Below are 22,536 nucleotides of genomic sequence, written 5' to 3'. Positions count from 1 at the left end.
ACTTGTCGTTGTAAGCTATCCTGTGATAGGCTAGGGTGAAATACGTGGGTTGCTGGGCAGCATGGCTCACTGGGTAGGAAGGGCTCATTCTACACTGTATCTCTATATAAAATTTAAAAAGTACAATAATCTCATGCAAATAGAGGGAAATAGTTGAAGAACCTTCACCGTCAGCGCAGCAGCTGAAATAAGACTTTACAGTGCCAGTTACTGAGGTTGAACTGCTGACGCTGTCTGTAAGGAGATTGTACATTCTCTCTGTCACAGCATGGATTTCCTCCAGGTACACCGGTTTCTGCCCACAATCCCAAGGCATACACAGTGGGCACTTCATTAGGTACACCAGCTTTTTAGTGCAAATACCTTAACAGCCAGTCACATGGCAGCAACTCAATGCATAAAAGCATGCAGACGTGGTCAAGAGGTTCAGTTGTTTTTCAGACCAAGCATCAGAAGGGGGAAGAAACATGATCTAAGTGACTTTGAAGTGAAGAAGGACTTCATGCCACATAAGGTGGTTTGAGTATCTCAGAAGCTGTTGATCTCCTGGGATTTTCATGAACAACAGTCTCTCGAGTTTACAGAGAATGATGCAAAAAAAACATCCATTTCTGTGGGCAGTTCTGTGGGCAAAAATGCCCTTTAATGAGAGAAGTCAGAGGAGAATGGCTAGCGTAGTTCACGCTGACAGGAAGGCAACGGTGACTCAAATAACCTCACATTACAATAGTGGTGTGCAGAAGAGCATCTCTGCACAATATGTTGAACCTTGAAATGGATGGGGTACGTCAGCTGAAGGCCACACACATATACTCAGTGGCCACTTTATTAGTTGTATGTGCTATTATGGATTAGTTTTTGTGGGCATGTTGTGTTGGCACTGGGAGAATTAGATAGAGCAGATAGTCTGTATCTTTTTCCCAGAGGGAAAGTGTGAGCGTTTTTTCATTACACAGGACAAGTAGATAGAACACACAGCTGGGGTGGTATTGAGTGGAGATATGTGTCCCCAGCACATCCTTGGACTGTGTTGGTCATTGATGCAGACAGCACATTTCACTGTATGTTTTATAGCCTGCTCTACTGCCATAATAAGCCCACTCTGGTTGGAGCAGCAACACCTCATATTCCGCCTGGATAGCCTCCAGCTTGATGGCATGAACATCATTTTCTCTAAATTCTGGTAATGTTTCCCCCTCCCTTTCCTTCTCCTTCCATTCCCCACTCTTGCTCCATACTTGCCCCTTCTCCTTACCTGCCTATCACCTCCCCATGGTGTCCCTCCCCTTTCCCCTTCTCTCGTGGTCCACTCTCTCCTCCTATCAGATTCCTTCTTCACTAGCCCTGTACTTTTTCCACCAATCACCTCCCAGCTTCTCACTTCATCCACCCTCCTCCACCCACCTGGCTTCACCTATCACCTTCTAGCTTGTACTCGTTCCCCTCTCGCCATTTTCTTACTCTGGCTTCTTCTGCCTTCCTTTCCAGCCCTCATGAAGGGTCTCGGCCTGAAACATTGACCATTTAATCCTTTCCATAGATGCTGCCTGACCTACTGAGTTCCTCCAGCAGTTTGAATGCATTACTCATTGTATGCTTTTGATATACATGTGACAGATAAAGCTAATCTTTAATCTTTAAAATGATGTCGGTTCCTTTGTCAAGTGGAGTAATGAAGGCAGAGGAAGATAGATTTTTTTGTTGCTGTCGGGTGTACTGTATGTAGAAAAGAAAATGCGGCAAAGGCAGGAAATTGGAATTCTGATAGAGAGCACTGAGACCTCACAGATACACAGAGCACGCTGGAGCGTTGGCTACCTTCCATGTTGCATCTTCTGTAGTTGCGTTGTGGCTGGTGATTTAACTTCACAGTCACGGCACCCCCGGTAACTCATTGTATCTGTAATGCTTTGAGATTGAAAGAAAGAGTTGCATTACTAACCCATTTCATAACCCCATGCTGCCCTGGAGCAACTTTACAGCCAATAAACCACCTCTTAAAGTGCAGTGGCTGATGTAATGTGGGAAATTTGGCAGCCATTTTGCCCATAGCATCCTCCAGGAGCAGCAATAAGACAAGGCATCAGTATGATCTACTTCCACTAATATTGTTTGAGGAATAAGCATTGGTCAGGTCACGACAAAGAGTGCCCTTGCCCTTTATAGTGGGTTTGTTTATATCCACTTGATGGCAGATACAGGACCTTATGTTGACATCCATCTGAATCATAGCAGCTCCATTCACTAGGTACTGTACAGATGTACCAAATACAGCACATTACCCGTTTAGCCACGGTGAGTGTCTCTTGGCTTGGCTAAGATTTAATATAAAAATATCTTTGTGCGTTATGAAATGATGAATTTTCCTCCGGTGTTTTCTCCTTTGCCAAACCCCTTCGTGTTTTATCATCGTGCAGGAACATTGGAAGATAAAGAAAGAAAGATTAACTTTATTTGTCACACAGACAATGAAATGCATTGTTTTCATCAGTGACTCATACAGTTCAAGGATGTGCTGGGGCCAGCCCGCAAGTGTCACCATGCTTCCAGTGCCAACGTAGCATGCCCACAACTTACCAGGGCAGCACATCTTTGGAATGTGGGAGGAAACCAGAGCACCTGGAGGAAACCTACGTTTTCACGGGGAAAACATGCAAACTCTTTACAGAAAGTGGTGGGAACTCAACCCCGATCCGAGGTGCTGTAAAGCTTTGTGCAAGCTGTTACTGTGCCATGCCCTGGCAGGGGTATTCAGTCATCGGATGAGGCCAACTATCTGTCATCTTTCCCTTTCAGGCAGATTCATGGTCATATCTTTCCATTCTTTAAACAGTATCAAAGAACAAGGATCAACTTTATTCACCACATACATTTATGCGTATTAAGAATTTGCTGTGGTGTGTTGACAGGACATGCAACCAAAAACAATGTCCAACCATTGTAAATAATAAATAATTATATAAAAATAATTTAGAGATTAAACTATGGATATTGAATATAATGTGCATAAATACGTTAATAAATGTCAGCACGTATTTCCATTGTAAACAGCATCATAGAAAATGGCTAAAAGTGTTTCCAGTGCAGTAACTGAGGTAGTAGAGGGAAGGGGTTGTGGAGGCTAACTAGAAGGGTTGATCAAATTAACTGCCTAGGGGAAGAAACTTTTAAAATTACCTGAAGTATTTTACGCAGGGGTAAGTTTTTTACACAGAGAGTGGTGAGTGCGCGGCGGCGGTGGAGGCGGAAACGACAGGGTCTTTTAAGTGACTCCTGGATGGCTACATGGAGCTTAGAAGAATAGAGGACTATGGGTAAAGCCTAGGTAGTTCTAAGGTAGGGACATGTTCGACACAGCTTTGTGGGCTGAAGGGCCTGTATGGTGCTGTATGTTTTCTAAGTTTCTATCTTTAATAGCCCTAAGGAAACTTTTGGAAAAGGAAGTTTGCTGGATGGGTAGGGTTCACTTTTCCTGTCCACTTTTTTGTCCTGGATACATGCAATTCATTTAGTGATGGTAAACTACACCAGTGGCCTTTTCTGCTGTCTGGACAGCATCACACTGAGATCGATGTGTTTGAGTACCTCACAAGAGATTCAGTGGCAAGAGCATTCACAGCTTACAGTAGATGGTACAGTTCACACAGTGAACGGTAGGGCACAGACGAGTGCGGTAGAACAAAGGGATCTGTAAATACAGGTCCATAATTCATTGAAAGTGGCATCACAGGTAGATGGGGTCATAAAGAAAGCTTTTGGCCTGTTGGCCTTCATAAATCAAAGACATGAGTACAGATGATGAGATGTGGTGTTGAAGTTGTATAAGACATTGGTGAGGCCTAATTTGGAGTATTGTGTATAGTTTTGATCACTTACCTACAGGAAAGATGTAAATAAAGTTAAAAGAGTACAGAGAAAATTGACAAGGATGTTGCCAGGTCTGGAGGACTTGAGTTATAAGGAAAGGTTGAATAGATTTGGACTTTATTCCTTGGAATGCAGAAGACTGAGAGCAGATTTGATAGAGGTACAGTATACAAAATTATGAGGAGTATTGATAGGGTAAATGCAAGCAGGCATTTTTCACTGAATTTGGGTGGAATTACAATGAGAGATCATGGGTTAAGGATGAAAGGTGAAAAGTTTAACGGGAACATGAAGGGAAGATTCTTCACTCTGAAGGCCGTGAGACTGTGGAACGAGCTGCCAACACAAGTGGTACATGTGAGTTCAATTTCAACCTTTAATAGAAATTTGGATAGGTTTATAGATGTTAGGGGTATTGAGGGCTGTGGTCCCGGTGCATGTTGATAGGTGTAGGTAGTTGAAACGGTTTAGCATGGACTAGATGGGCCAAAGAGCCTGTTTCTGTGTTGTAATTTTCCGTGACTCTAATGAAGATGAAAGGGTATCAAGTGTAGGAGATATTTGGTTGCATCTCCCAGCGGAATTCCTGCTCATTTCTGAATTGGTACGGGTAACAATTCTGCCCTGTGAACTCTCTCCCTGATTTAAGCCAACACTTCATTGCTAAATCCAGATAAATAGTCTCAGCCCAAAACACTGACTATTTAGTCCCCTGCATAGATGCTGCCTAACCTGCTGAGTTCCTCCAGCTTTTTGTGTGTGTGTTGCTGCATTTCTAAGTCTAATTTGGCCTCTTCTTTCATTTAATTCGAGCTTTTTGACCGGGATATATGAGACTTCCATTTGTCACCATACAAACAGGACTATGGAATTCCTTTGGATAAAGCACAAGACAGCCTGCCCTTTGTACTGATAGGCACTGCATTAAATACTACAGAGAGACATTGTTAGGAAGACATAAAATGTGATTCTTTCATCAGCAATATTTTATCAACCTGATCTTTTTCCCATTCTGATTGAATTGTGTGTTTAGTTCTAACTCGTCCAGCTAATTATCCAACACAAACGCTCCCAACACAATGCCATTGTATTCTGCTTAATTGCTTTTGTATTATCAGTCATTAATTTCTGCAATTTCAATGTATTGAATCTAAATGAATACATTCTTACCTATCTTGGCTTGCACTGTAGTGGTTAGGGAGCATGCTCTAATGTACCTTATGTTCTTTATTTTATAGGATTCTCAGCATCTAACCTCTGGGTACAATGGACAAAGTAGGTCACCCTTTACTGTCATTTTTTCTTTGAAAGCCATTTAATGTTTTGCCTGTAATTAAACTTAACGTTGGAATGTTAATTGCATGGTTCTGGTTTTCTGATGATAGAAGGATCATTTGCCTATGATGAGGAATTATCTGTCACAGCATGTTAACAGTAGAATTTCACGGGGTGTAACAACAGCTGTAGACAGGTTATGGTTGAAACAACTACAGACCTGACACTCTTGACACTTGGTCCTTTACAGAGCGGTGCGATGTTCAAGGGAAACCTCCAACCAAGTCAGCGCCACAAAAATCGTGAGTACCACTGGGCTGAGTTCCTTTAAAATTAAAAAATCTCACTCATTTTGTCTGGAATCTAAGCTGGATGAAATGTGTTGTGGCTCTCAAGACTCCAGTGATTGACTTTGGCTTATGATCCTGACCCAAGAAGATTTTTTTTCCCTTTCGGGTTTAGAAACATAGAAAATCTACAGCACAATTCAAGCCCTTCGGCCCATATGCTGTGCCGAACATTACCTCAGGTTACCCATAGCCCTCTATTTTTACCTCTTCCTGTAGATGCTGCCTGGCCTGCTGCGTTCACCAGCATTTTTTGTACGTGTTGCTTGAATTTCCAGCGTCTGCAGATTTCCTCATGTTTGCCCTCTATTTTTTTAAGCTCCATGTACCTATCCAGGAGTCTCTTAAAAGACCCTATTGTATCTGCCTCCACCACCGTCGCCGGCAGCCCATTCCACGCACTCACCACTCTCTGCGTAAAAAACTTACCCCTGATATCTCCTCTGTACCTACTTTCAAGCACCTTAAAATTGTGCCCTCTCGTGTTTACAAAAGAATATTGGCTGAACTCTGGTGTTTGGATACCTGACATACAGGCCAAAGCTCGAAGTATGACAAGCAGTTTTCACAAAGTGTTCATACCAACTATCCCCTCTTCTTCTTCCTCTTACCTCTCAACCACAATAGTTCTTCCAGTCCCCCCACACCAGTGGTTTCTAACCTTTTTTATGCCATCTATCAAAACCGTTAAGCAAGGAGACCATGGACCCCAGGTTGGGAACTTCTGCCCTTCTTCTTTCCCTCAACTAGATACAGGGGTGATTCCACATTCTCACTATTCTCTTGGAGAAAAGGATGTTTCTCCTAAGTTCTAACTGGATTTATGAATGACTGTTTTGCTTAAATGGAAGATGTTGCTCTGCATTTCTCCACTGATCCTCTTGAGAGGTTTAAGAACCACTTCAGACACTGCTCTGGTTTAATAATGCCAAGCGGTCTCAATCCCCACACTGTGCTCCACCCCTCCCAGACACACATACAGACACCCATAAGGACTTACAAACACTGTTCACACACCAATACACCACAAAGCCATCCAAACTCACACACACACTTACACACACGTACATATAGTCACCCACACACACAAACACACACCCATACACAAACACACTTACTCATACACACACCCACACTCTCACACACGCACCCCCCCATACACACCGTCACCAACACCCACACAGAAACACACACCCATACACAAACACACATTTACCCACACTTGTACACACACACACACTTACCAATGCGCACATACATCCACACAGACGCACCCCTATACACACACATACACCTATACATACACTCACACTTAAATACACTCACACCTATACACACACACTTACCTACACACAAACACGCACACGTACAACCACATACACATGCACACTTACACCCACACTGCACCTTTGCTAAGTATAACTTGCAGACTAGCGAAGGGAAGGAGCATCTTACACATCTTTTGGTGGAAATATATCTCCATCCGCCACCCACAAAATGATACCAGTGGTAATTCTATTTGGAACATAGTGAAACTCGTTCTCAGGGTTACGTTCCATTGAAGCAGTGGAAAACTTGAGTTCAGCAATCAAATGAAATCTGTCTGGGCTGGTGTTAAGCTTCTTTAAGACTTCTTGAATCCTGGCGATATCTGATGCCAGTTCTTTCCTCCTGCCATCGTTCCTTCTAATATTGCATTGCTTTACATAGAAACACAGAATCATAGAAAACCTACAGCACAATATAGGCCCTTCGGACCACAAAGTTGTGCTGAACCTGCCCCTACCTTAGAAATTACTAGTCTTACCCATAGCCCTCTATTTTACTAAGCTCCATGTACCTATCCAAAAGTCTCTTAAAAGACCCTATTGTATCCACCTCCACCATCGTTGCCAGCAGCACATTCCACGCACTCACCACTCTGAGTAAAAAACTTACCCCTGACATTTCCTCTGAACCTACTCCCCAGCACCTTAAACCTGTGTCCTCTTATGGCAACCATTTCAGCCCTGGGAAAAAAACCTCTGACTATCCACACGATCAATGCCTCTCATCATCCATTGTGCAATGCTTTGTGCAAGAAATTTTTACCTGGCCTGAAAACTGCACAGTACTTTAAAAAAATTTTCTGTAATATGCATACTATGACTATTGAGGATGAAAACTGAAAAATCACATACAGGCTTCCCCCGCCATCTGAATGTGGAGCGTTCCTATGAAACGGTTCGTAAGCCAAAATGTTGTAAAGCGAAGAAGCAATTACCATTTATTTATATGGGAAAATTTTGTGAGCTTTCGCAGACCCAAAAATAACCTACCAAATCATGCCAAATAACACATAAAACCTAAAATAATAGTAACATATAGTAAAAGCAGGACTGATATGATCAATACATTATTATTACTGCACTGCTCTCCGTAGCGAAAATCTCACGCAAGCGCCGTCGGCAGAAAATCTCACACAAGCGCTGTTGGCAAAAACACGGCGCAAGCGCTCTCCAGTAACCTTTAAGCTATGAAGCTGCCAGATCATACCTAATAACACGTAAAAATGCACAGCTGATATAAAGTAGAAATAATGTATGTACAGTGTAGTATCACTTACCGGAATTGGGAAGACAGCGCAGAGCACACTGATGATGGTGTGTTAGACTGAGTCGTCGCAGGTTGGCTGGTGCTGTGGCCCCCACCCTCCAGGCCACCGACCGATACATTGTCGCGAGGCACGCAGGGGTCCAGCGGTAGCCAGGAGGCATCCAGCACATCTTTAAGAAAAAAGCCAAAATAAACATGCTAATTAATTAGGTGTGCCCGGCACGTAATTGTCGGCACAGATCAGTGCCGATTGCCCATTGCATCGCCTTTGATCTGGGCCGACATTTACGTGTGAGGCGGCACCTAATTAATTAGCATGTTTATTTCGGCTTTTTTCTTAGAGATGTGCTGTGTGCCTCCTGGCTACTGCTGCATTCTCCGCGAGTCGGTACAGTATCTGTCCGCGCCTGGGTGTTGGTGTGGTGGGACACTGGGGTATTCTCTCGTCATCTGTTTCCATTACAGCAGGCAGCTCATCTTCTCCTATGACTGCCCGCTTCGATGTCGAAGGTCGAGGTTCATCGTCTGCTGTGGTTGATGTGGAAAGCTTGCTTGACTGCTGAGCCTCGTGCATTTTTCTATCATACATTTCTTTGTAAGGACTCAAACCATCTTGCAAATATCCCCTAAGCCTACGTACCCTTTCAAAATTAAAGTCGTACTTTATCATTGCAGCAAAAATCTCACGTAGTTGCTTCACTTTCGCTACTGCATTCGGTTTTGATTGTTATCCTTTCCTCTTCCAATTGCATCAACTCTTCATCTATCAGTTCTTGGTCATGGGATGCCAAAACCTCTTCAACATCATCTCCGTCAGCTTCCACAAGCCAAACTCACTTAGTCCTTACTTCGATCACCACGATCGAAACACTTAATTGTATCTAGTTTTACGCTAAGTGTAACATCCTTACGAGCTCTTTTAGGCTTTTCTGACACCATAGAACTCATCTTGCAAATGGCTGCTCATAGGCACGTGTTAAAGCAATGCCGTTCTGGATCCGGGGAGAGCAGCTGCCGGGGGTGCGCGCTGCCTTTTATCGTGCGCTGCTTTTTTTCGTAACACTGAAAACACCTTCTGAGAGCGAAAACAGGGTACTAATGTAGGTCTTTTGTAACAGTGAGGTTTCGTAAAGCGAACGTTTGAAAAGTGGGGGACACCTGTAATTCTGATTATACTTATTAATTGAAGGATATCGTGAAAGACAAAACCACAAAGAAAATCCTTCATGTTTCATAAACTTTTAAACTTAGTCAACATCAGCATTCAGCTGACTGGCAGTTTAATAACAATGAACTACTGACCTCCATTCTGTGTTTACTGTTACAATTTGTCTAAATGTTGTAACTTGAAGCACTACCAATGTAAATATGTTGAAGTTCTAAAATGTTTCAAAGTAAAGGTTTGGTATGTTTATTATTTAGAAAATTTGTGGATTATATTCATTAACGCATAATTACAGAGTATTTCTCAATTACTCTATATTAACATAGATTTCATAATTTTATTAATGTAACTTCAAAATTATATTAATAATATATAAAATAAAAATTCCAGCTGCACAGCAACAAAAGCTTTGTGCACGGAAGCATTTCAGTTACTAGAGGGAGCAGTGCCTCCTGCATACCTCTTATTTTTGATGCTACACTACTATCACAGAAACACAGAAAACTACTGCACAAAACCTACACCTTCGGCTCACAAAGCTGTGCCGAACATTTCCTTACCTTAGAAATTACCCAAGGTTACCCATAGCCTTCTATCTTTCTAAGCTCCATGTACTTATCTAGCTGCAACATTACCTCTCAGCTCTTAAACTCAGTCCCAAGATTGATGATGGCGGATGGACCATACACCTTCTCTTCCACATAATCAACCTGCATAACAGCTTTGAGTGTCCTATGAGCTCGGACACCAAGATCCCTCTGATCCTTCACACTGCCAATTGTCTTACCATTAATAGTATATTGTGCCATCATATTTGACCTACCAAAATGAACCACTTCACACTTATCTGGGTTGAACTCCACCTGCCACTTCTCAGCCCAGTTTTGCATCCTATCAATGTCCCACTCTAACCCCTGACAGCCCTCCACACTATCCACAACACCCCCAATCTTTGTGTCATCAGCAAATTTACTACCCCATCCCTGTACTTCCTTATCCAGGTTTTTTTTTTATAAAAATCACGAAGAGTAAGGGTCCCAGAACAGATCCCTGAGGCACACCACTGGTCACCAACCTCCATGCAGAATATGACCCATCGACAACCACTCTTTGCCTTCTGTGGGCAAACCAATTCTGAATCCACAAAGCAATGTCCCCTTGGATTCCATGCCTCCTTACTTTCTCAATAAGCCTTGCATGGGGTACCGTATCAAATGCCTTGCTGAAATCCATATACACAATATCTACTGCTCTACCTTCATCAATGTGTTTAGTCACATCCTCAGAAAATTCAATCAGACTTGTAAGGCACGACCTGCCTTTGACAAAGACATGCTAACTATTCCTAATCATATTATGCCTCTCCAAATGTTCATAAATCCTGCCTGTCAGTATCTTCTCCATCAACTTACCAACCACTGTAGTAAGACTCACTGATCTATAATTTCCTGGGTTATCTCTGCTCCCTTTCTTGAATAAGGGAACAACATCTGCAACCCTCCAATCTTCCGGAACCTCTCCCATCCCTATTGATGATGCAAAGATCATTACCAGAGGCTCAACAATCCCCTCCCTCGCCTCCCACAGTAGCCTGTGGTACATCTCATCTGGTCCTGGTGACTGATCCAACTTGATGCTTTCCTAAAGCTTCAGCACATCCTCTTTCTTAATACCTACATGCTCAAGCTTTTTAGTCAGCTGTAAGTCATCCCTACAATTGCCAAGATCCTCTTCCGAGGTGAATACTGAAGCAAAGTATTCATTAAGTACCTCTGCTATCTCCTCCAGTTCTACACACACTTTTCCACTGTCACACTTGATTGGTCCTATTCTCACCATCTTGCTTGCAGCTGCCAAGATCCTAACCTCTGGAATTTTCCTCATAAACCTCTCTGCCTTTCGACAACTCTATCCAATTTTAAGAAGCTCTTCAAAGTCTTCTTTCATCAGGTTTTTTGGTCACCTTTCCTAATATCTCTTTATGTGGAATAGTTTCAGATGTTGTCTGGATTGAGGTTACTGTTGTCACATAATTGTGGTTTGTAACCTGAATAATTGCACCCTTGCAAACTCCATGGTGTGAGTTTCTGACAGATGCCCTATTTTCCTTCTACATCTCAAAAAGGTGATGGTAGATTGATAAATTATCCGTGAGTTTAAATTCAAGGCAGAAGAACCAAGGGGAACTTGATGGATAGCCAAGAGAGAATAAGCTGCAAGGCCCACAAGAGGAAAGGGAAAAGGACTAATGAGATTCACAAGGGGGCACTTTGAGATCATAACACATAGAAAGGTGAGACCATTTGGCCCATTATGTCTGGTCTGCCATTCCATCAAGGCTGATGTATTATCCCTCTCAACTCCATCCACCTGCTTACTCTCCATAAACCTTGACAGCCATACTAATCAAGAACCTATTAACCTCTATTTAATATATGCCCAATGAAGTCCTATTCATTCTTCTAAACTCCAGCAAGTGCCATCCCAGAGCCATCAAACATTCCTCATATGTTAACTCTCTCATTCTTGGGATCATTCTTGTGAACCTCCTCTGAACTCCCTCCCATTATCCCTCTCAACTCCATTCACTTGTTTTCTCTCCATAACCTTTGACACCCTTACTAATCAAGAACCTATCAACCTCCACTTTTTTTTCCAATGGCTTGGCCTCCAAAGCCCTCTTGACAATGAATTCCACAAATTCACTACCCAGATACAGAACTGCGGTCTTAAACACAAGATGTTCTGCAGATGCTGGAAACCCAGAGCAACAACCACAATATACTGAAGGAACTCAGCAGGTCAGGCAGCACCTATGGGGAGGAATAAACAGTTGATGTTTTTGGACAGAGAGGCTTCAACAGAGTAAATCTGCAATTTCTTGTGTCTTCAACTGAGTGGCTATCCTCTGTACCCTCTATAATATACCTCCCCTAAGCTGAAGATAACCATGTGATACAGCCAGCCCTTCTAAAACCCGAAGAGTGAAGGGGGATCTCATTGAAACCTATCGAATGTTGAAAGGCCTTGACAGTGGATTTCAAGAAGATGTTTCCCATGGTGGGAGGAGTCTATGACTGGAGGACACAGCATCAGAATAGAAGCACATTGATTTAGAATGGAGATGAGGAGGAACTTCTTCAGTCGCAGAGTGGTGAATCTGTGGAATTCATTGCCACCAGTGGCTGTGGAGGCCAGGTCACTGGGTGTATTTAAGGAAGAATTTGATCAGTTCTTGATTAGTCAGGGATGAAGGGTCATGGGGATTGAGGCTGAGAGGGAAATAGATCAGCCATGATTAAAAGGTAGAGCAGACTTGAGGGGCCAAATAGCCTAATTCTGCTCCTATATCTTAAGGTGGTGTAGTGACATCCGGACTGGACTTTGAGGAGAATGGTCCTGGTTTCAAGTCCAGCTGCCTCCTTGCACACTTTCCGTCTGTGCTGGGTTGAGCGTCGAACCAGCAACCCAGCCTCGGAAAGAACAGACAAATGCTAAAGAAACATCAAGATTGCCGTCAAGGCGTGAAGAGGAACAACAACAATCTTACATCTTATGGTCTTAATACCTTCTCCTTTGGCATCGCAGTTGTGAGATGCATGAGATGCCATTGAGATACACTCAGAGATACACTCTCCAACACAATAGTGCTGCACTTGCTTCAATCAAACAGTACATCAAGCCTCTGCACGAAAACCAGAACATAATCAGTAATTTCTTTTTCCAAACAGAATTACTATACACATGATTACTTGTCTTTTTTATAAAGCAAACTGCACCCAGAATAGCTTTGATGACAGCGAACAAAGCAAGAAAAGCCATAACAATAAACTTTGATTTGAACGGCTTTGAAAATGAGAATTTTTTTATGAAGATCTATATTGGCTGTTGAGCTCATTCAAACAAAGGTTATAAAAATTCCAGGCAGACTTATTCCATCTGTCACCACCATTGTTATTTTAATTAGACTGGGACTTGATTGTGCCAGGATTGTTACGAGCAATCTCCTGGTTTTGCGTGGTAATACAACGACTCCCAGGCAGAATGGAAATGAATCACATTCAGTGATCACTCTTCTGTATTTGCTGGATATAATCTTACGCACTGAATTTATATTTTGTAATTTAGTTCTGTGCACCTTATTCCACTGGGAAAGTAATCCTGCTTTTGTCAGTAGAAGTTGCTGCTGCTTTTCATATGAGTTTTTCTGTATGTAATTCGTAGAGAGCTCAACTGTGCACACCTGTAGAGCCATGGAGAACCATAGCACAGAAACAGGCCCTTCAGTCCATCTAGTCCATGCTGAAACCATTTAAAATGCCTATTCTCATTGACCTGCATCAGGACCATAGCCCTCCATACCTCTACCATCCATGTACCTATCTAAACTGCCCTTAAGTGTTGAAATCAAGCTTGCATGCACAACTTGCGCTGGTAGCTCATTCCACACTCTCATGAGCCCCTACTGAAGAAGTTTCCCCTCAAGTTCCCCTTAAACTTTTCACCCTTCACCCTTAACCCATCTCCTCTGGTTGTAGTCCCACCCAACCTCAGTGGAAAAAGCTTGCTTGCATTTACCCTGTCTGTATCCCTCATAATTTTGTCTATCTCTATCAAATCTTCTCCCAATCTTCTACATTCTAAGGAATACAGCCCTGACCTATTCAATCTTTCCTTATAACTCAGGTCCTCCAGACCCAGCAACATCTTTGTAAGTTTTGTCTGTACTCTTTCAACTTTGATTACATCTTTCCTGTATACTCACATCACTCCACAGATGTGCATAGAGAAAATCCTAACATGGTACATGACTGCACGGTACAGAAGCTGACCTGTGGCAGACATGGAAGCTTTACCACTGGAACTCAAAACTGCCCAAGGCATCACTGGCACCAACCTACCCACCATCAAGGACATATATACAGAAAGGTGTCAGAAAAATGCCATCAATATCATGACGGATCCCATGCACCCTGCTCATGGACTGTTTGTCCCACTCCCACCAGGGAGGAGGCTACATAGCATCCATGCCAGGACCATCAAACTCAATAAGATACTTTCCTCAAGCAGCAGGGCTGATCAACCCTCCACCCACTAACCCACCCCTCCAAACCCCAACCACCACGTCTTTATCATTTCCTGTCAGAGTCACCTTATGGACAGACATGTCTATGCCTAACATCACTTTATTAACATGCAATCAATCAGTGTACATGTTATATAATATACGAGGGATGATTGATAAGTTCGTGGCCTAAGGTAGAAGGAGTCAATTTTAGAAAACCTAGCACATTTGTTTTTCAACATAGTCCCCTCCTACATTTACACACTTAGTCCAGCAGTCGTGGAGCATATAGATCTTGGACCTCCAGAAAGTGTCCACAGCAGGGGTGATTCATAATTTCGTGGCCTAAAGTAGAAGGAGATGAGTTATACAGCTCTCGTTACATGCATGTGCAGTTCAACTCTTTGAGTGATTATGCAGAAAGTTTGAAGTTAATAACTCATCAGAGGTGATTAATAAGTTCATGGCCTAAGGTAGAAGGAGATGAGTTATTAACTTCAAACTTTCTGCATAATCACTCAAAGAGTTGAACTGCACGTGCATGTAACGAGAGCTGTATAACTCATCTTCTACTTTGGCCACGAACTTATCAATCACCCCTGCTGTGGATACTTCCTGGAGATCCAAGGTCAGTATGCACCACGACCGCTGGACTAAGTGTGTAAATGTAGGAGGGGACTATGTTGAAAAAATAAATGTGCTAGGTTTTCTAAAATTGACTCCTTCTACCTTAGGCCACAAACTTATCAATCGCCCCTCGTATTTATATTTATTGTGATTTATTATTATTGTGTTCTTTATGGAATGTTTGATGGCTCTGGGACAGCTGGAGTTTAGAAGAATGAGTAGGCCCTTATTGAAACCTATCGAATGTTGAGTGATAGAGTGGATGTGGAGAAGATGTTTTCTATAGCGGAGGATTCTAGGACCAGAAGGCATAGCCTCACAATAGAAGGATGTCCATTTAGAACAGAGGAGGAGGAATTTCTTTAGCCAGAAGATTGTGAATCTGTGAAATTCATTGTCCCAGATGGTTGTGGAGATCAAGCCATTGGGTATATTTAAAGCAGGGGTTAGTAGGTTCTTGATTAGTATGGGTGTCAAAGGTTACGGGGAAAAGGCAAAAGAATGGGATTGAGAGGGGTAATAAATCAGCCATGATAGAAAGACAGACCAGACTTGATGGGCTGAATGGCTTAATTCTGCTCCTATGTCTTACAGTCTTATGGTTTTGCTGAAGATTTCCAGCATCTGCAGAATCTCTTGTGTCTGTGGAGAAACTCAGTGAGTCAAGAAGCAGCTATTGTGGGAAAGGAATTGTCAACCCAAAACGTCCACGGTTCCTCTCCCACAGAGACTGCTTGAAGTATTGAGTTCCTCCAGTTGAATAAAAACCAGAAACTTTATTTTTATTCTTATTTAGAGATACATCATGGAACAGGCCCTTCCGGCCCAATGAGCTCATCTACCCAGCAACCCACCTATTTAACACTAGCTAATCACAGACAGTTTACAATGACCAAGTAGCCTACTAACCAGTACGTTTTTGGACTGTGGGAGGAAAGCAGAGCATCCAGAGAAACATATATAGTCACAGAGTCTTGCACAGACGGAGACAGAATTGAACTCTGAACTCCAAAGCTCCTAGCTGTAATAGCATCGCGATATTTGCTACATTAGCGTGGCCCCCTATCTCTGACATGTTGTGAAATTTCTTGTTTTGCAGCAGCAGTACACTGCAATTCATAAAAAATACTGTAAGTCACAATAAGTAAAAATAAATAGATATATAGATAGATAGACACACAGACAGGCAGGCAGACCATGCAAAAAGAGATCAAAATAGGAAGGTTCATGGACCATTCAGAAATCTGATGACAGGGAGTAAGAAGATGTTCCTAAAAATTTGAGTGTCTGTCTTCAAGCTCCAGTACCCCCTTCCTGATGGTAATACTGAGAAGAGGGAGATCTGATTTTTTTTTTTGCAGCGTATTTCTACAGACGCACCCTGGACTGATTGCATCACTGTCTGGTATAGAGGGACCACTGCAAAGGGTCAATGAAAGCCGCAGGAAGTTGTAACCTCTGCCAGCTCCATCATGGGCACGAGCCTCCCCAGCATCCAGGGCACCTTCAAAAAGTAAAGCCTCAAAAATAGTGGCACCCGTCATTATCACCCAGGAAATGCCCTCCTCTCACTGCTACCATCAGGGAGGAGGTACAGGACTCTCAACATTTTAGGAAGAACTTTTTCCCCCCCGCTGTCAGATTTTTGAACAATCAGTGAACTCCTGAATACAACCTCATGGCTTTGTTCTCTTTTTGCAGCTTACTTATTTTATATATTTCTTATTGTAATCTCTTGTGAATTTTATGTCTTGCACTGTACTGCTGCTGCAAAACAACAAATTTCACGATATTTGTCAGTGATAATAAACATGATTCTGATTCAGATTCCAGCCTCTTCTGTTGTACCTTGATTTCATGTGAGCCCTGCCACAGTTTTTTCACTCATCCAGCACATTAGTTTGACACTGAGCTGTCAATGGACATCACAATATCTTGCTTAGACAGAAAGCCGCTTTTCCATTGCGTTATGTGTCTGGTGAATGTAGTACCTCACCATCTCCTTCACATTTTGGTTATATAAGTATGAATGCCGTGACCCTGTTACAAATAGCTCAATAATATTAACTCAACTCTTCAGAAATAGAACTCTTACTGATACCAGACATGAATAGGTATCTATCTGTTCATCTACCCAAGGAACAAACACCCTCAGAAATGCATAAATACACTCTGCCTCCAACCTGATAGCATGAATATTGATTTCTCCTTCTGGTAAAAAAAAATTCCCCCTTCCACTCTTTCCCTATTGCCCACTCTGACCTTTTACCCCTTCTCACCTGACTGTCATTTTTCCCTGGGTCCCCTCTTCCTTCCCTTACTCCCATGGTCCACTCTCCTCTTCGATCAGATTCCTCCTCTAGCCCTTGACTTTCCTGATCAACCTGGTTTCACCTATCACCTTCTAGCTAGCCTGCTTCCCCTGCCCCCACTTTTTTATTCTGGTGTCTTCCCCCTTCCTTCTCAGTCCTGAAGAAATGTCTCAGTCTGAGACATCAATTGTTTATTCATTTCCATAGATGCAGCCTGACCTGCTGAGTTCATCCAGCATTTTGTGCATGTTGTTCTGGATTTCCTGCATCTGCAGACTTCCTCGTGTTTATAGTACACACAGTGGCCATTATAGTTGATATCTCCTGTACCTGATAAAGTGGCCACTGATTGTGTGTTCATGGTCTTCTGCTGCTGTAGCCCATCCGCTTCAAGGTTCAATGTGTTGTGCGTTAATGGATGTTCTGCAAAGCGCTGTTGTAAAGTGTAGTTATTTTTTGTTACTGTTGCCTTCCTGTCAACTTCAACCAGTCTGGCCGTTCTCCTCTGACCTCTCTCATTAAGAAAATGGTTCCACTCACTGGATATTTTTTGTGTAAACTCTAGAGACTGTTGTGTGTTAAAAATGACACATTTCATTTTACTTTCCATGGTTCATCGGACATCATCATCATTTTGCGCCATGTTGCACGACTTGGGCGATCGTGGTCTTCCAACTGTATTTAATCTGAGAAATCTTCAGAACATTTGCCTGTCCATCCCTTGATGTAACTCAAGAATGTCACGCTCTGTTTCTTACATCAGTTTTTCCTATCACTGCAGGTTGTGGGAGCTTCTCTTTCCTCAGTATATATCCCAGAACTTCCAGCTGTCATTTCCTGATTGATTATATCAGTTCTTCTCTTAATCGGCTTTTCATAACACTTCCTCATTTGTTAGTCTGTCCTTCCACGATAATTTCATCAATCTATTCTTTTGATAATTCTTCAATTTTTGATGTACAGGTGAAAATAAAGCTAATCTTTTCTTCTTTGATACTACTTCCTCCCAAGAATAACTAGATCATTACCCCGTACAATAAGATGGACTCTTGACCTCGCTGTGATCTTCTACCTTACTGTCTACCTACGCTGCAATTTCTCTGTATCTGGTACACTTTATTCTTCATTGTTTAATCTTCTACAACCTGAGTGCACGGTTACAATGAATTAATCTGTAATGATGGTCAGCAGAACTGGTCCTTCATTGTACCTCGGCACGGTACTGTAGTGGTTAGCACAACACTTTACAGTATCAGCGACCCAGGTTCAATTCCTGTCACTGTCTGTAAGGAATTTGTACATTTTCCCCGGGCCACGGCAGTTTCCTCCAGGGGCTCCAGTTTCCTCCCGCAATCCAAAGGCGTACGAGTTAATAGGCTAATTGGTCATTGTAAATTGTCCTGTGATTAGGCTGGGGTTTAAAGGGTGGGCAGCGCAGCTTGAAGAGCTGGAAATGTCTATTCAGTGCTATAGCTCAATAAATAAATAAATAACATTAAAGACAGTGATAAACCAATTTATCCACCTCCCCACTCAGCTGGTGTCACCTATCACCTCCCAGTGTGTACTCCTTCCCCTCCCACTACCTTCTTGCTAATGCTAATGACATGCTGGCCTTCGTAACAAGGGGAATTGAGTATAAGAGCAAAGAGGTCCTTTTGCAGCTGTACAGGGCCCTGGTGAGACCACACCTGGAATACTGTGTGCAGTTTTGGTCTCCAAATTTGAGGAAGGCCATTCTTGCTATTGAGAGAGTGCAGCGTAGGTTCACAAGGTTAATTCCCGGGATGGCGGGACTGTCATTTGTCGAAAGCTTGGAGCGACTGGGCTTGTATACTCTGGAATTTAGAAGGCTGAGAGGGGATCTTATTGAAACATATAAGACTATTAAGGGATTGGACACGCTGGAGGCAGGAAGCATGTTCCCACTGATGGGTGAGTCCAGAACCAGAGGCCACAGTTTAAGAATAAGGGGTAGGCCATTTAGAATGAAGTTGAGGAAAAACTTTTTCACCCAGAGAGTGGTGGATATATGGAATGCTCTGCCCCAGAAGGCTGTGGAGGCCAAGTCTCTGGATGCTTTCAAGAAAGAGATGGATAGAGCTCTTAAGGATAGCGGAATCAAAGGTTATGGGGATAAGGCAGGAACTGGATACTGATTGTGGACGATCAGCCATGATCACAGTGAATGGCAGTGCTGGCTCGAAGGGCGGAATGGCCTACTCCTGCACCTATTGTCTGTTGTCTATTCTAGTTTCTTCCCCCTTTCTTTCCAGCACTGATAAAAGTCATTAGTCTCTCTGTCTCCTTCCTGTATTCCGACTCATTGTTATTTGTGATTAAGCCCACTATGGTAGTGTCATCTGCAAACTTGTGGATTGAGTTAAGGTAGACTCCAGCCACCCACCCATGAGTGGGAAGTCAAAGAGTAAAGGTGTCAAAGGTCACGGGGAAGGCAGGAGAATGAGGTTGAGAGAGATAGTAAATCAGCCACGACAGAATGGTGGAGCAGGATCAATGGGCTGAATAGACTAATTCTGCTCCTAATTATTGTCTTACTGTCTGAGGAGATTAGGGGCTGAAGATGCAGCCTTGTGGGGGACCAGTGTTGAGGACGAGCGTAGCGGTTGTTGTACTGCCTATCCTAACTGATGGTATGCGCTATCTTCTTCGAGGATGCCTGGCAAAGGATATTCATTCCCACTGATGTCAATTAGTGCCCAGCTCTCAATTATATCAAACAAAAATACTTCTCCCTTTACGACAGAAGAAAATTGCATTAATTATATCCGCTGTAGTTTCCAAAACTGTATGAAATCAAATAAAATTAACAATGTGCCCTCAGACATAATCCTGCACTGCATTAAGGCTTCCAATTCTTTTATCTTCCTCTTTAAGTTCACAGTCATTTCTCTGGCTTACTAAAGTGGAGTGTTCGTGTCCCATTGCACTTTGCATAATTAATTACTTTCATCTCTTATTTCATCTGTGATATTTTGTGTTACCTTTGTTGTTGCAGAGAATATCTGATTGTTCTGGTTTATTTTAGGGTATTTTTACACAGAGGACCAGAAGTCTTTTACATTTGATCCAAGAGCTAATGGCCATTTGGTACTGAGGCTGACTGTGTAAGTAATTGCACAGGTCATTTATCCTGAATGTCAGAGACATCCACAAACAATCATTCTTATTTTTATTTATTTAGAAATTCAACACAGTAACAGGTGCTTCTTGCCCAATAAATCCGTACTGCCCAATTACACCCATATGTCTCAGGAACATGAGAGAAAACAGGAGCACCCAGAGGAAACCCATGAGTTCATGGGGAGAACGTACAAACTCCTTCCAGACAGCAGCAGAATCAAACCCAATTGCTGGTGTTGTAAAAGCGTTACACTACCATGCCCCTCCCCCCCACATAAATCAAAATTTTAAAGAAAACCTGTGCGTGTTGGAAACCTAAAATAATAACAGAGACTGTGGGAAATTCTCAGCAGGACAAACCACACATGGAAAAAGAAACAGAGCTAATTTCTCAAGTCAGGCACTGCTTGTCAGAGCAGGGAAAGAGAAGCTGGTTAGGCTGCAGGGAGGTGGGGTGATGTTTCTGATATGAAAGAACTGGAGTAACCATAGGGACAAGCTGTAACACACAGAAAATGCTGGAGGAACTCGGCAGGCCAGGCAACATCTATACAGTCAATGTTTCAGGCTGAAACCCTTCGGCAAAGGTACAGTCCTGCTGAAGGGTCTTGGCCTGAAACGTTGACTGTACTTTTTTCTATAGATGCTGCCTGGCCTGCTGAGTTCCTCCAGCATTTTCTGTGTGTTGCTTGGATTTCCAGCATCTCTTGTTTGTGATGGGATCAGCTGTAAACAAGCTTAACTGGATAAGGAATGAATGGGTATGGTTAGAGAGAGAGAACATGAAGAAAAGAATGTGGGAGTTGTGAAATGCAGAGCAGGAGGATGTGCCCAGCAGTACTCCACTCCCAGAGGAGAAAAAGAAATAAAAAGTACAAAAAATAAACCAGCCTCAAAGACTTAAGGGTGTGATTTCATGACACACAATTTGCTGAAGAAAGTCAGCAGGTCAGACAGCATCTGTGAAGGGAAATAGACAGTCAAAGTTTAGGATTGAGATATATTGGCTAGACACCCATCCAGATGCAAAGTCTTGAAATTTCAACTGTCCATTTCCCTCCACAGATGCAGACTGACCCACTGAGTACTTGCAGCAGTCTTTTTTTTTGCTCCCAATGCCAGCATTTAGAGTATCTTGTATCTTCAGAGTAAGTTACCTGAAGTTGTAGAATTCAATATTGTACGTCAGTCATTGAGCCTCAGTCATACTGACATGTTGATAGTCATTGATATTCTGGGTGTGAAATGTTGATGCTATTTATTTATTTATGGGGTGGGGGGTTCAGGATTTGGGCACTGTTGGCAAAGTCAGATTTATTGACCATCGCTCTAATGGCCCTTGAGAAAATAGTGGTGATGCAGCTGTTTTCTGCTCCCATCACTCCCTCTGGTGTCCAACTTCTTTCCCTTTATTCGATGTCACCTCCTATCGGATTCCTTCCTCTTAAGCCCTTTACCTCCTCCACCTCTCGTGTCTTAAATCATCCCCCTACCTAACTTCTTTGGGCCTTTTCCTCCTTTCTTCCCAGCCTCAATGAAGGATCTCAGCTCATAACATTGACTGTTTATTCCCCTCTGTGAATGCTGCCTGACCTGCTGAGTTCTTCCAGCATGTGTATGTGTTGTTTAACATTTCCAGCATCTATAGAATCTCTTGAGTTTCTGCTGAAGGTGCTGTAAAGAGGGAGTCCCACAGATAGGACGGAGTAATATTCACTGTCTGGCACAGCCATTGTGTGGGTGCACTCAGCTTCCAGTACTCAGAATGCCCCCCACACTGAGCTGAGCCTTGCCACAGTGCTGGAAACTGGGATCACATTAAAACACTTTCACCCAGTCCAAAGGTGAAACACCAAAGTTGTTGAGTCCAGAGGTAGAGACCCAACGTGTCAGGCCTGATCCAGCTTGCACGTGCAAGCACCTCACAGTCTTCACTCAGCTAATAGGATTCACTTGCATTCATTCCAGGCTCATCTCCTGCAGCCTATTTAACCCAGTTCTCATCCACAGTCCTTGTTCACTCATCAAACCAGTCAGCCTCAACCAGTTACTCCTAACTTTCACTCTCCCTGTCTAAAGTTTACCTTTTTGCTTGGTGGGTTTAGTTTCTGTTCTCTGTAGATTTGTGGCCCCTTGTGG

General features: G+C 42.8%; 1 protein-coding gene across 7 annotated transcripts in view; it reads left to right on the top strand.

Annotated features, from left to right (window-relative positions):
* aff2 (AF4/FMR2 family, member 2) overlaps window positions 1-22,536 on the top strand; it is a 703,805-nt gene that overhangs the window by 463,137 nt on the left and 218,132 nt on the right. For all 7 annotated transcript variants that reach the window (XM_072271046.1, XM_072271044.1, XM_072271049.1 and 4 more), the window contains 2 exons: window positions 5,106-5,142; window positions 5,393-5,444. In XM_072271046.1, the coding sequence (XP_072127147.1) occupies window positions 5,106-5,142; window positions 5,393-5,444 (89 nt within the window). The remainder of the gene's footprint in view (window positions 1-5,105; window positions 5,143-5,392; window positions 5,445-22,536) is intronic.

The sequence above is a fragment of the Mobula birostris genome, chromosome 10, assembly GCF_030028105.1.
Source record: "Mobula birostris isolate sMobBir1 chromosome 10, sMobBir1.hap1, whole genome shotgun sequence".
Classification (NCBI taxonomy): domain Eukaryota; kingdom Metazoa; phylum Chordata; class Chondrichthyes; order Myliobatiformes; family Myliobatidae; genus Mobula; species Mobula birostris.
Note: the sequence above shows the minus strand (reverse complement) of the source record. Positions and strands in the feature narration are given on the sequence as shown.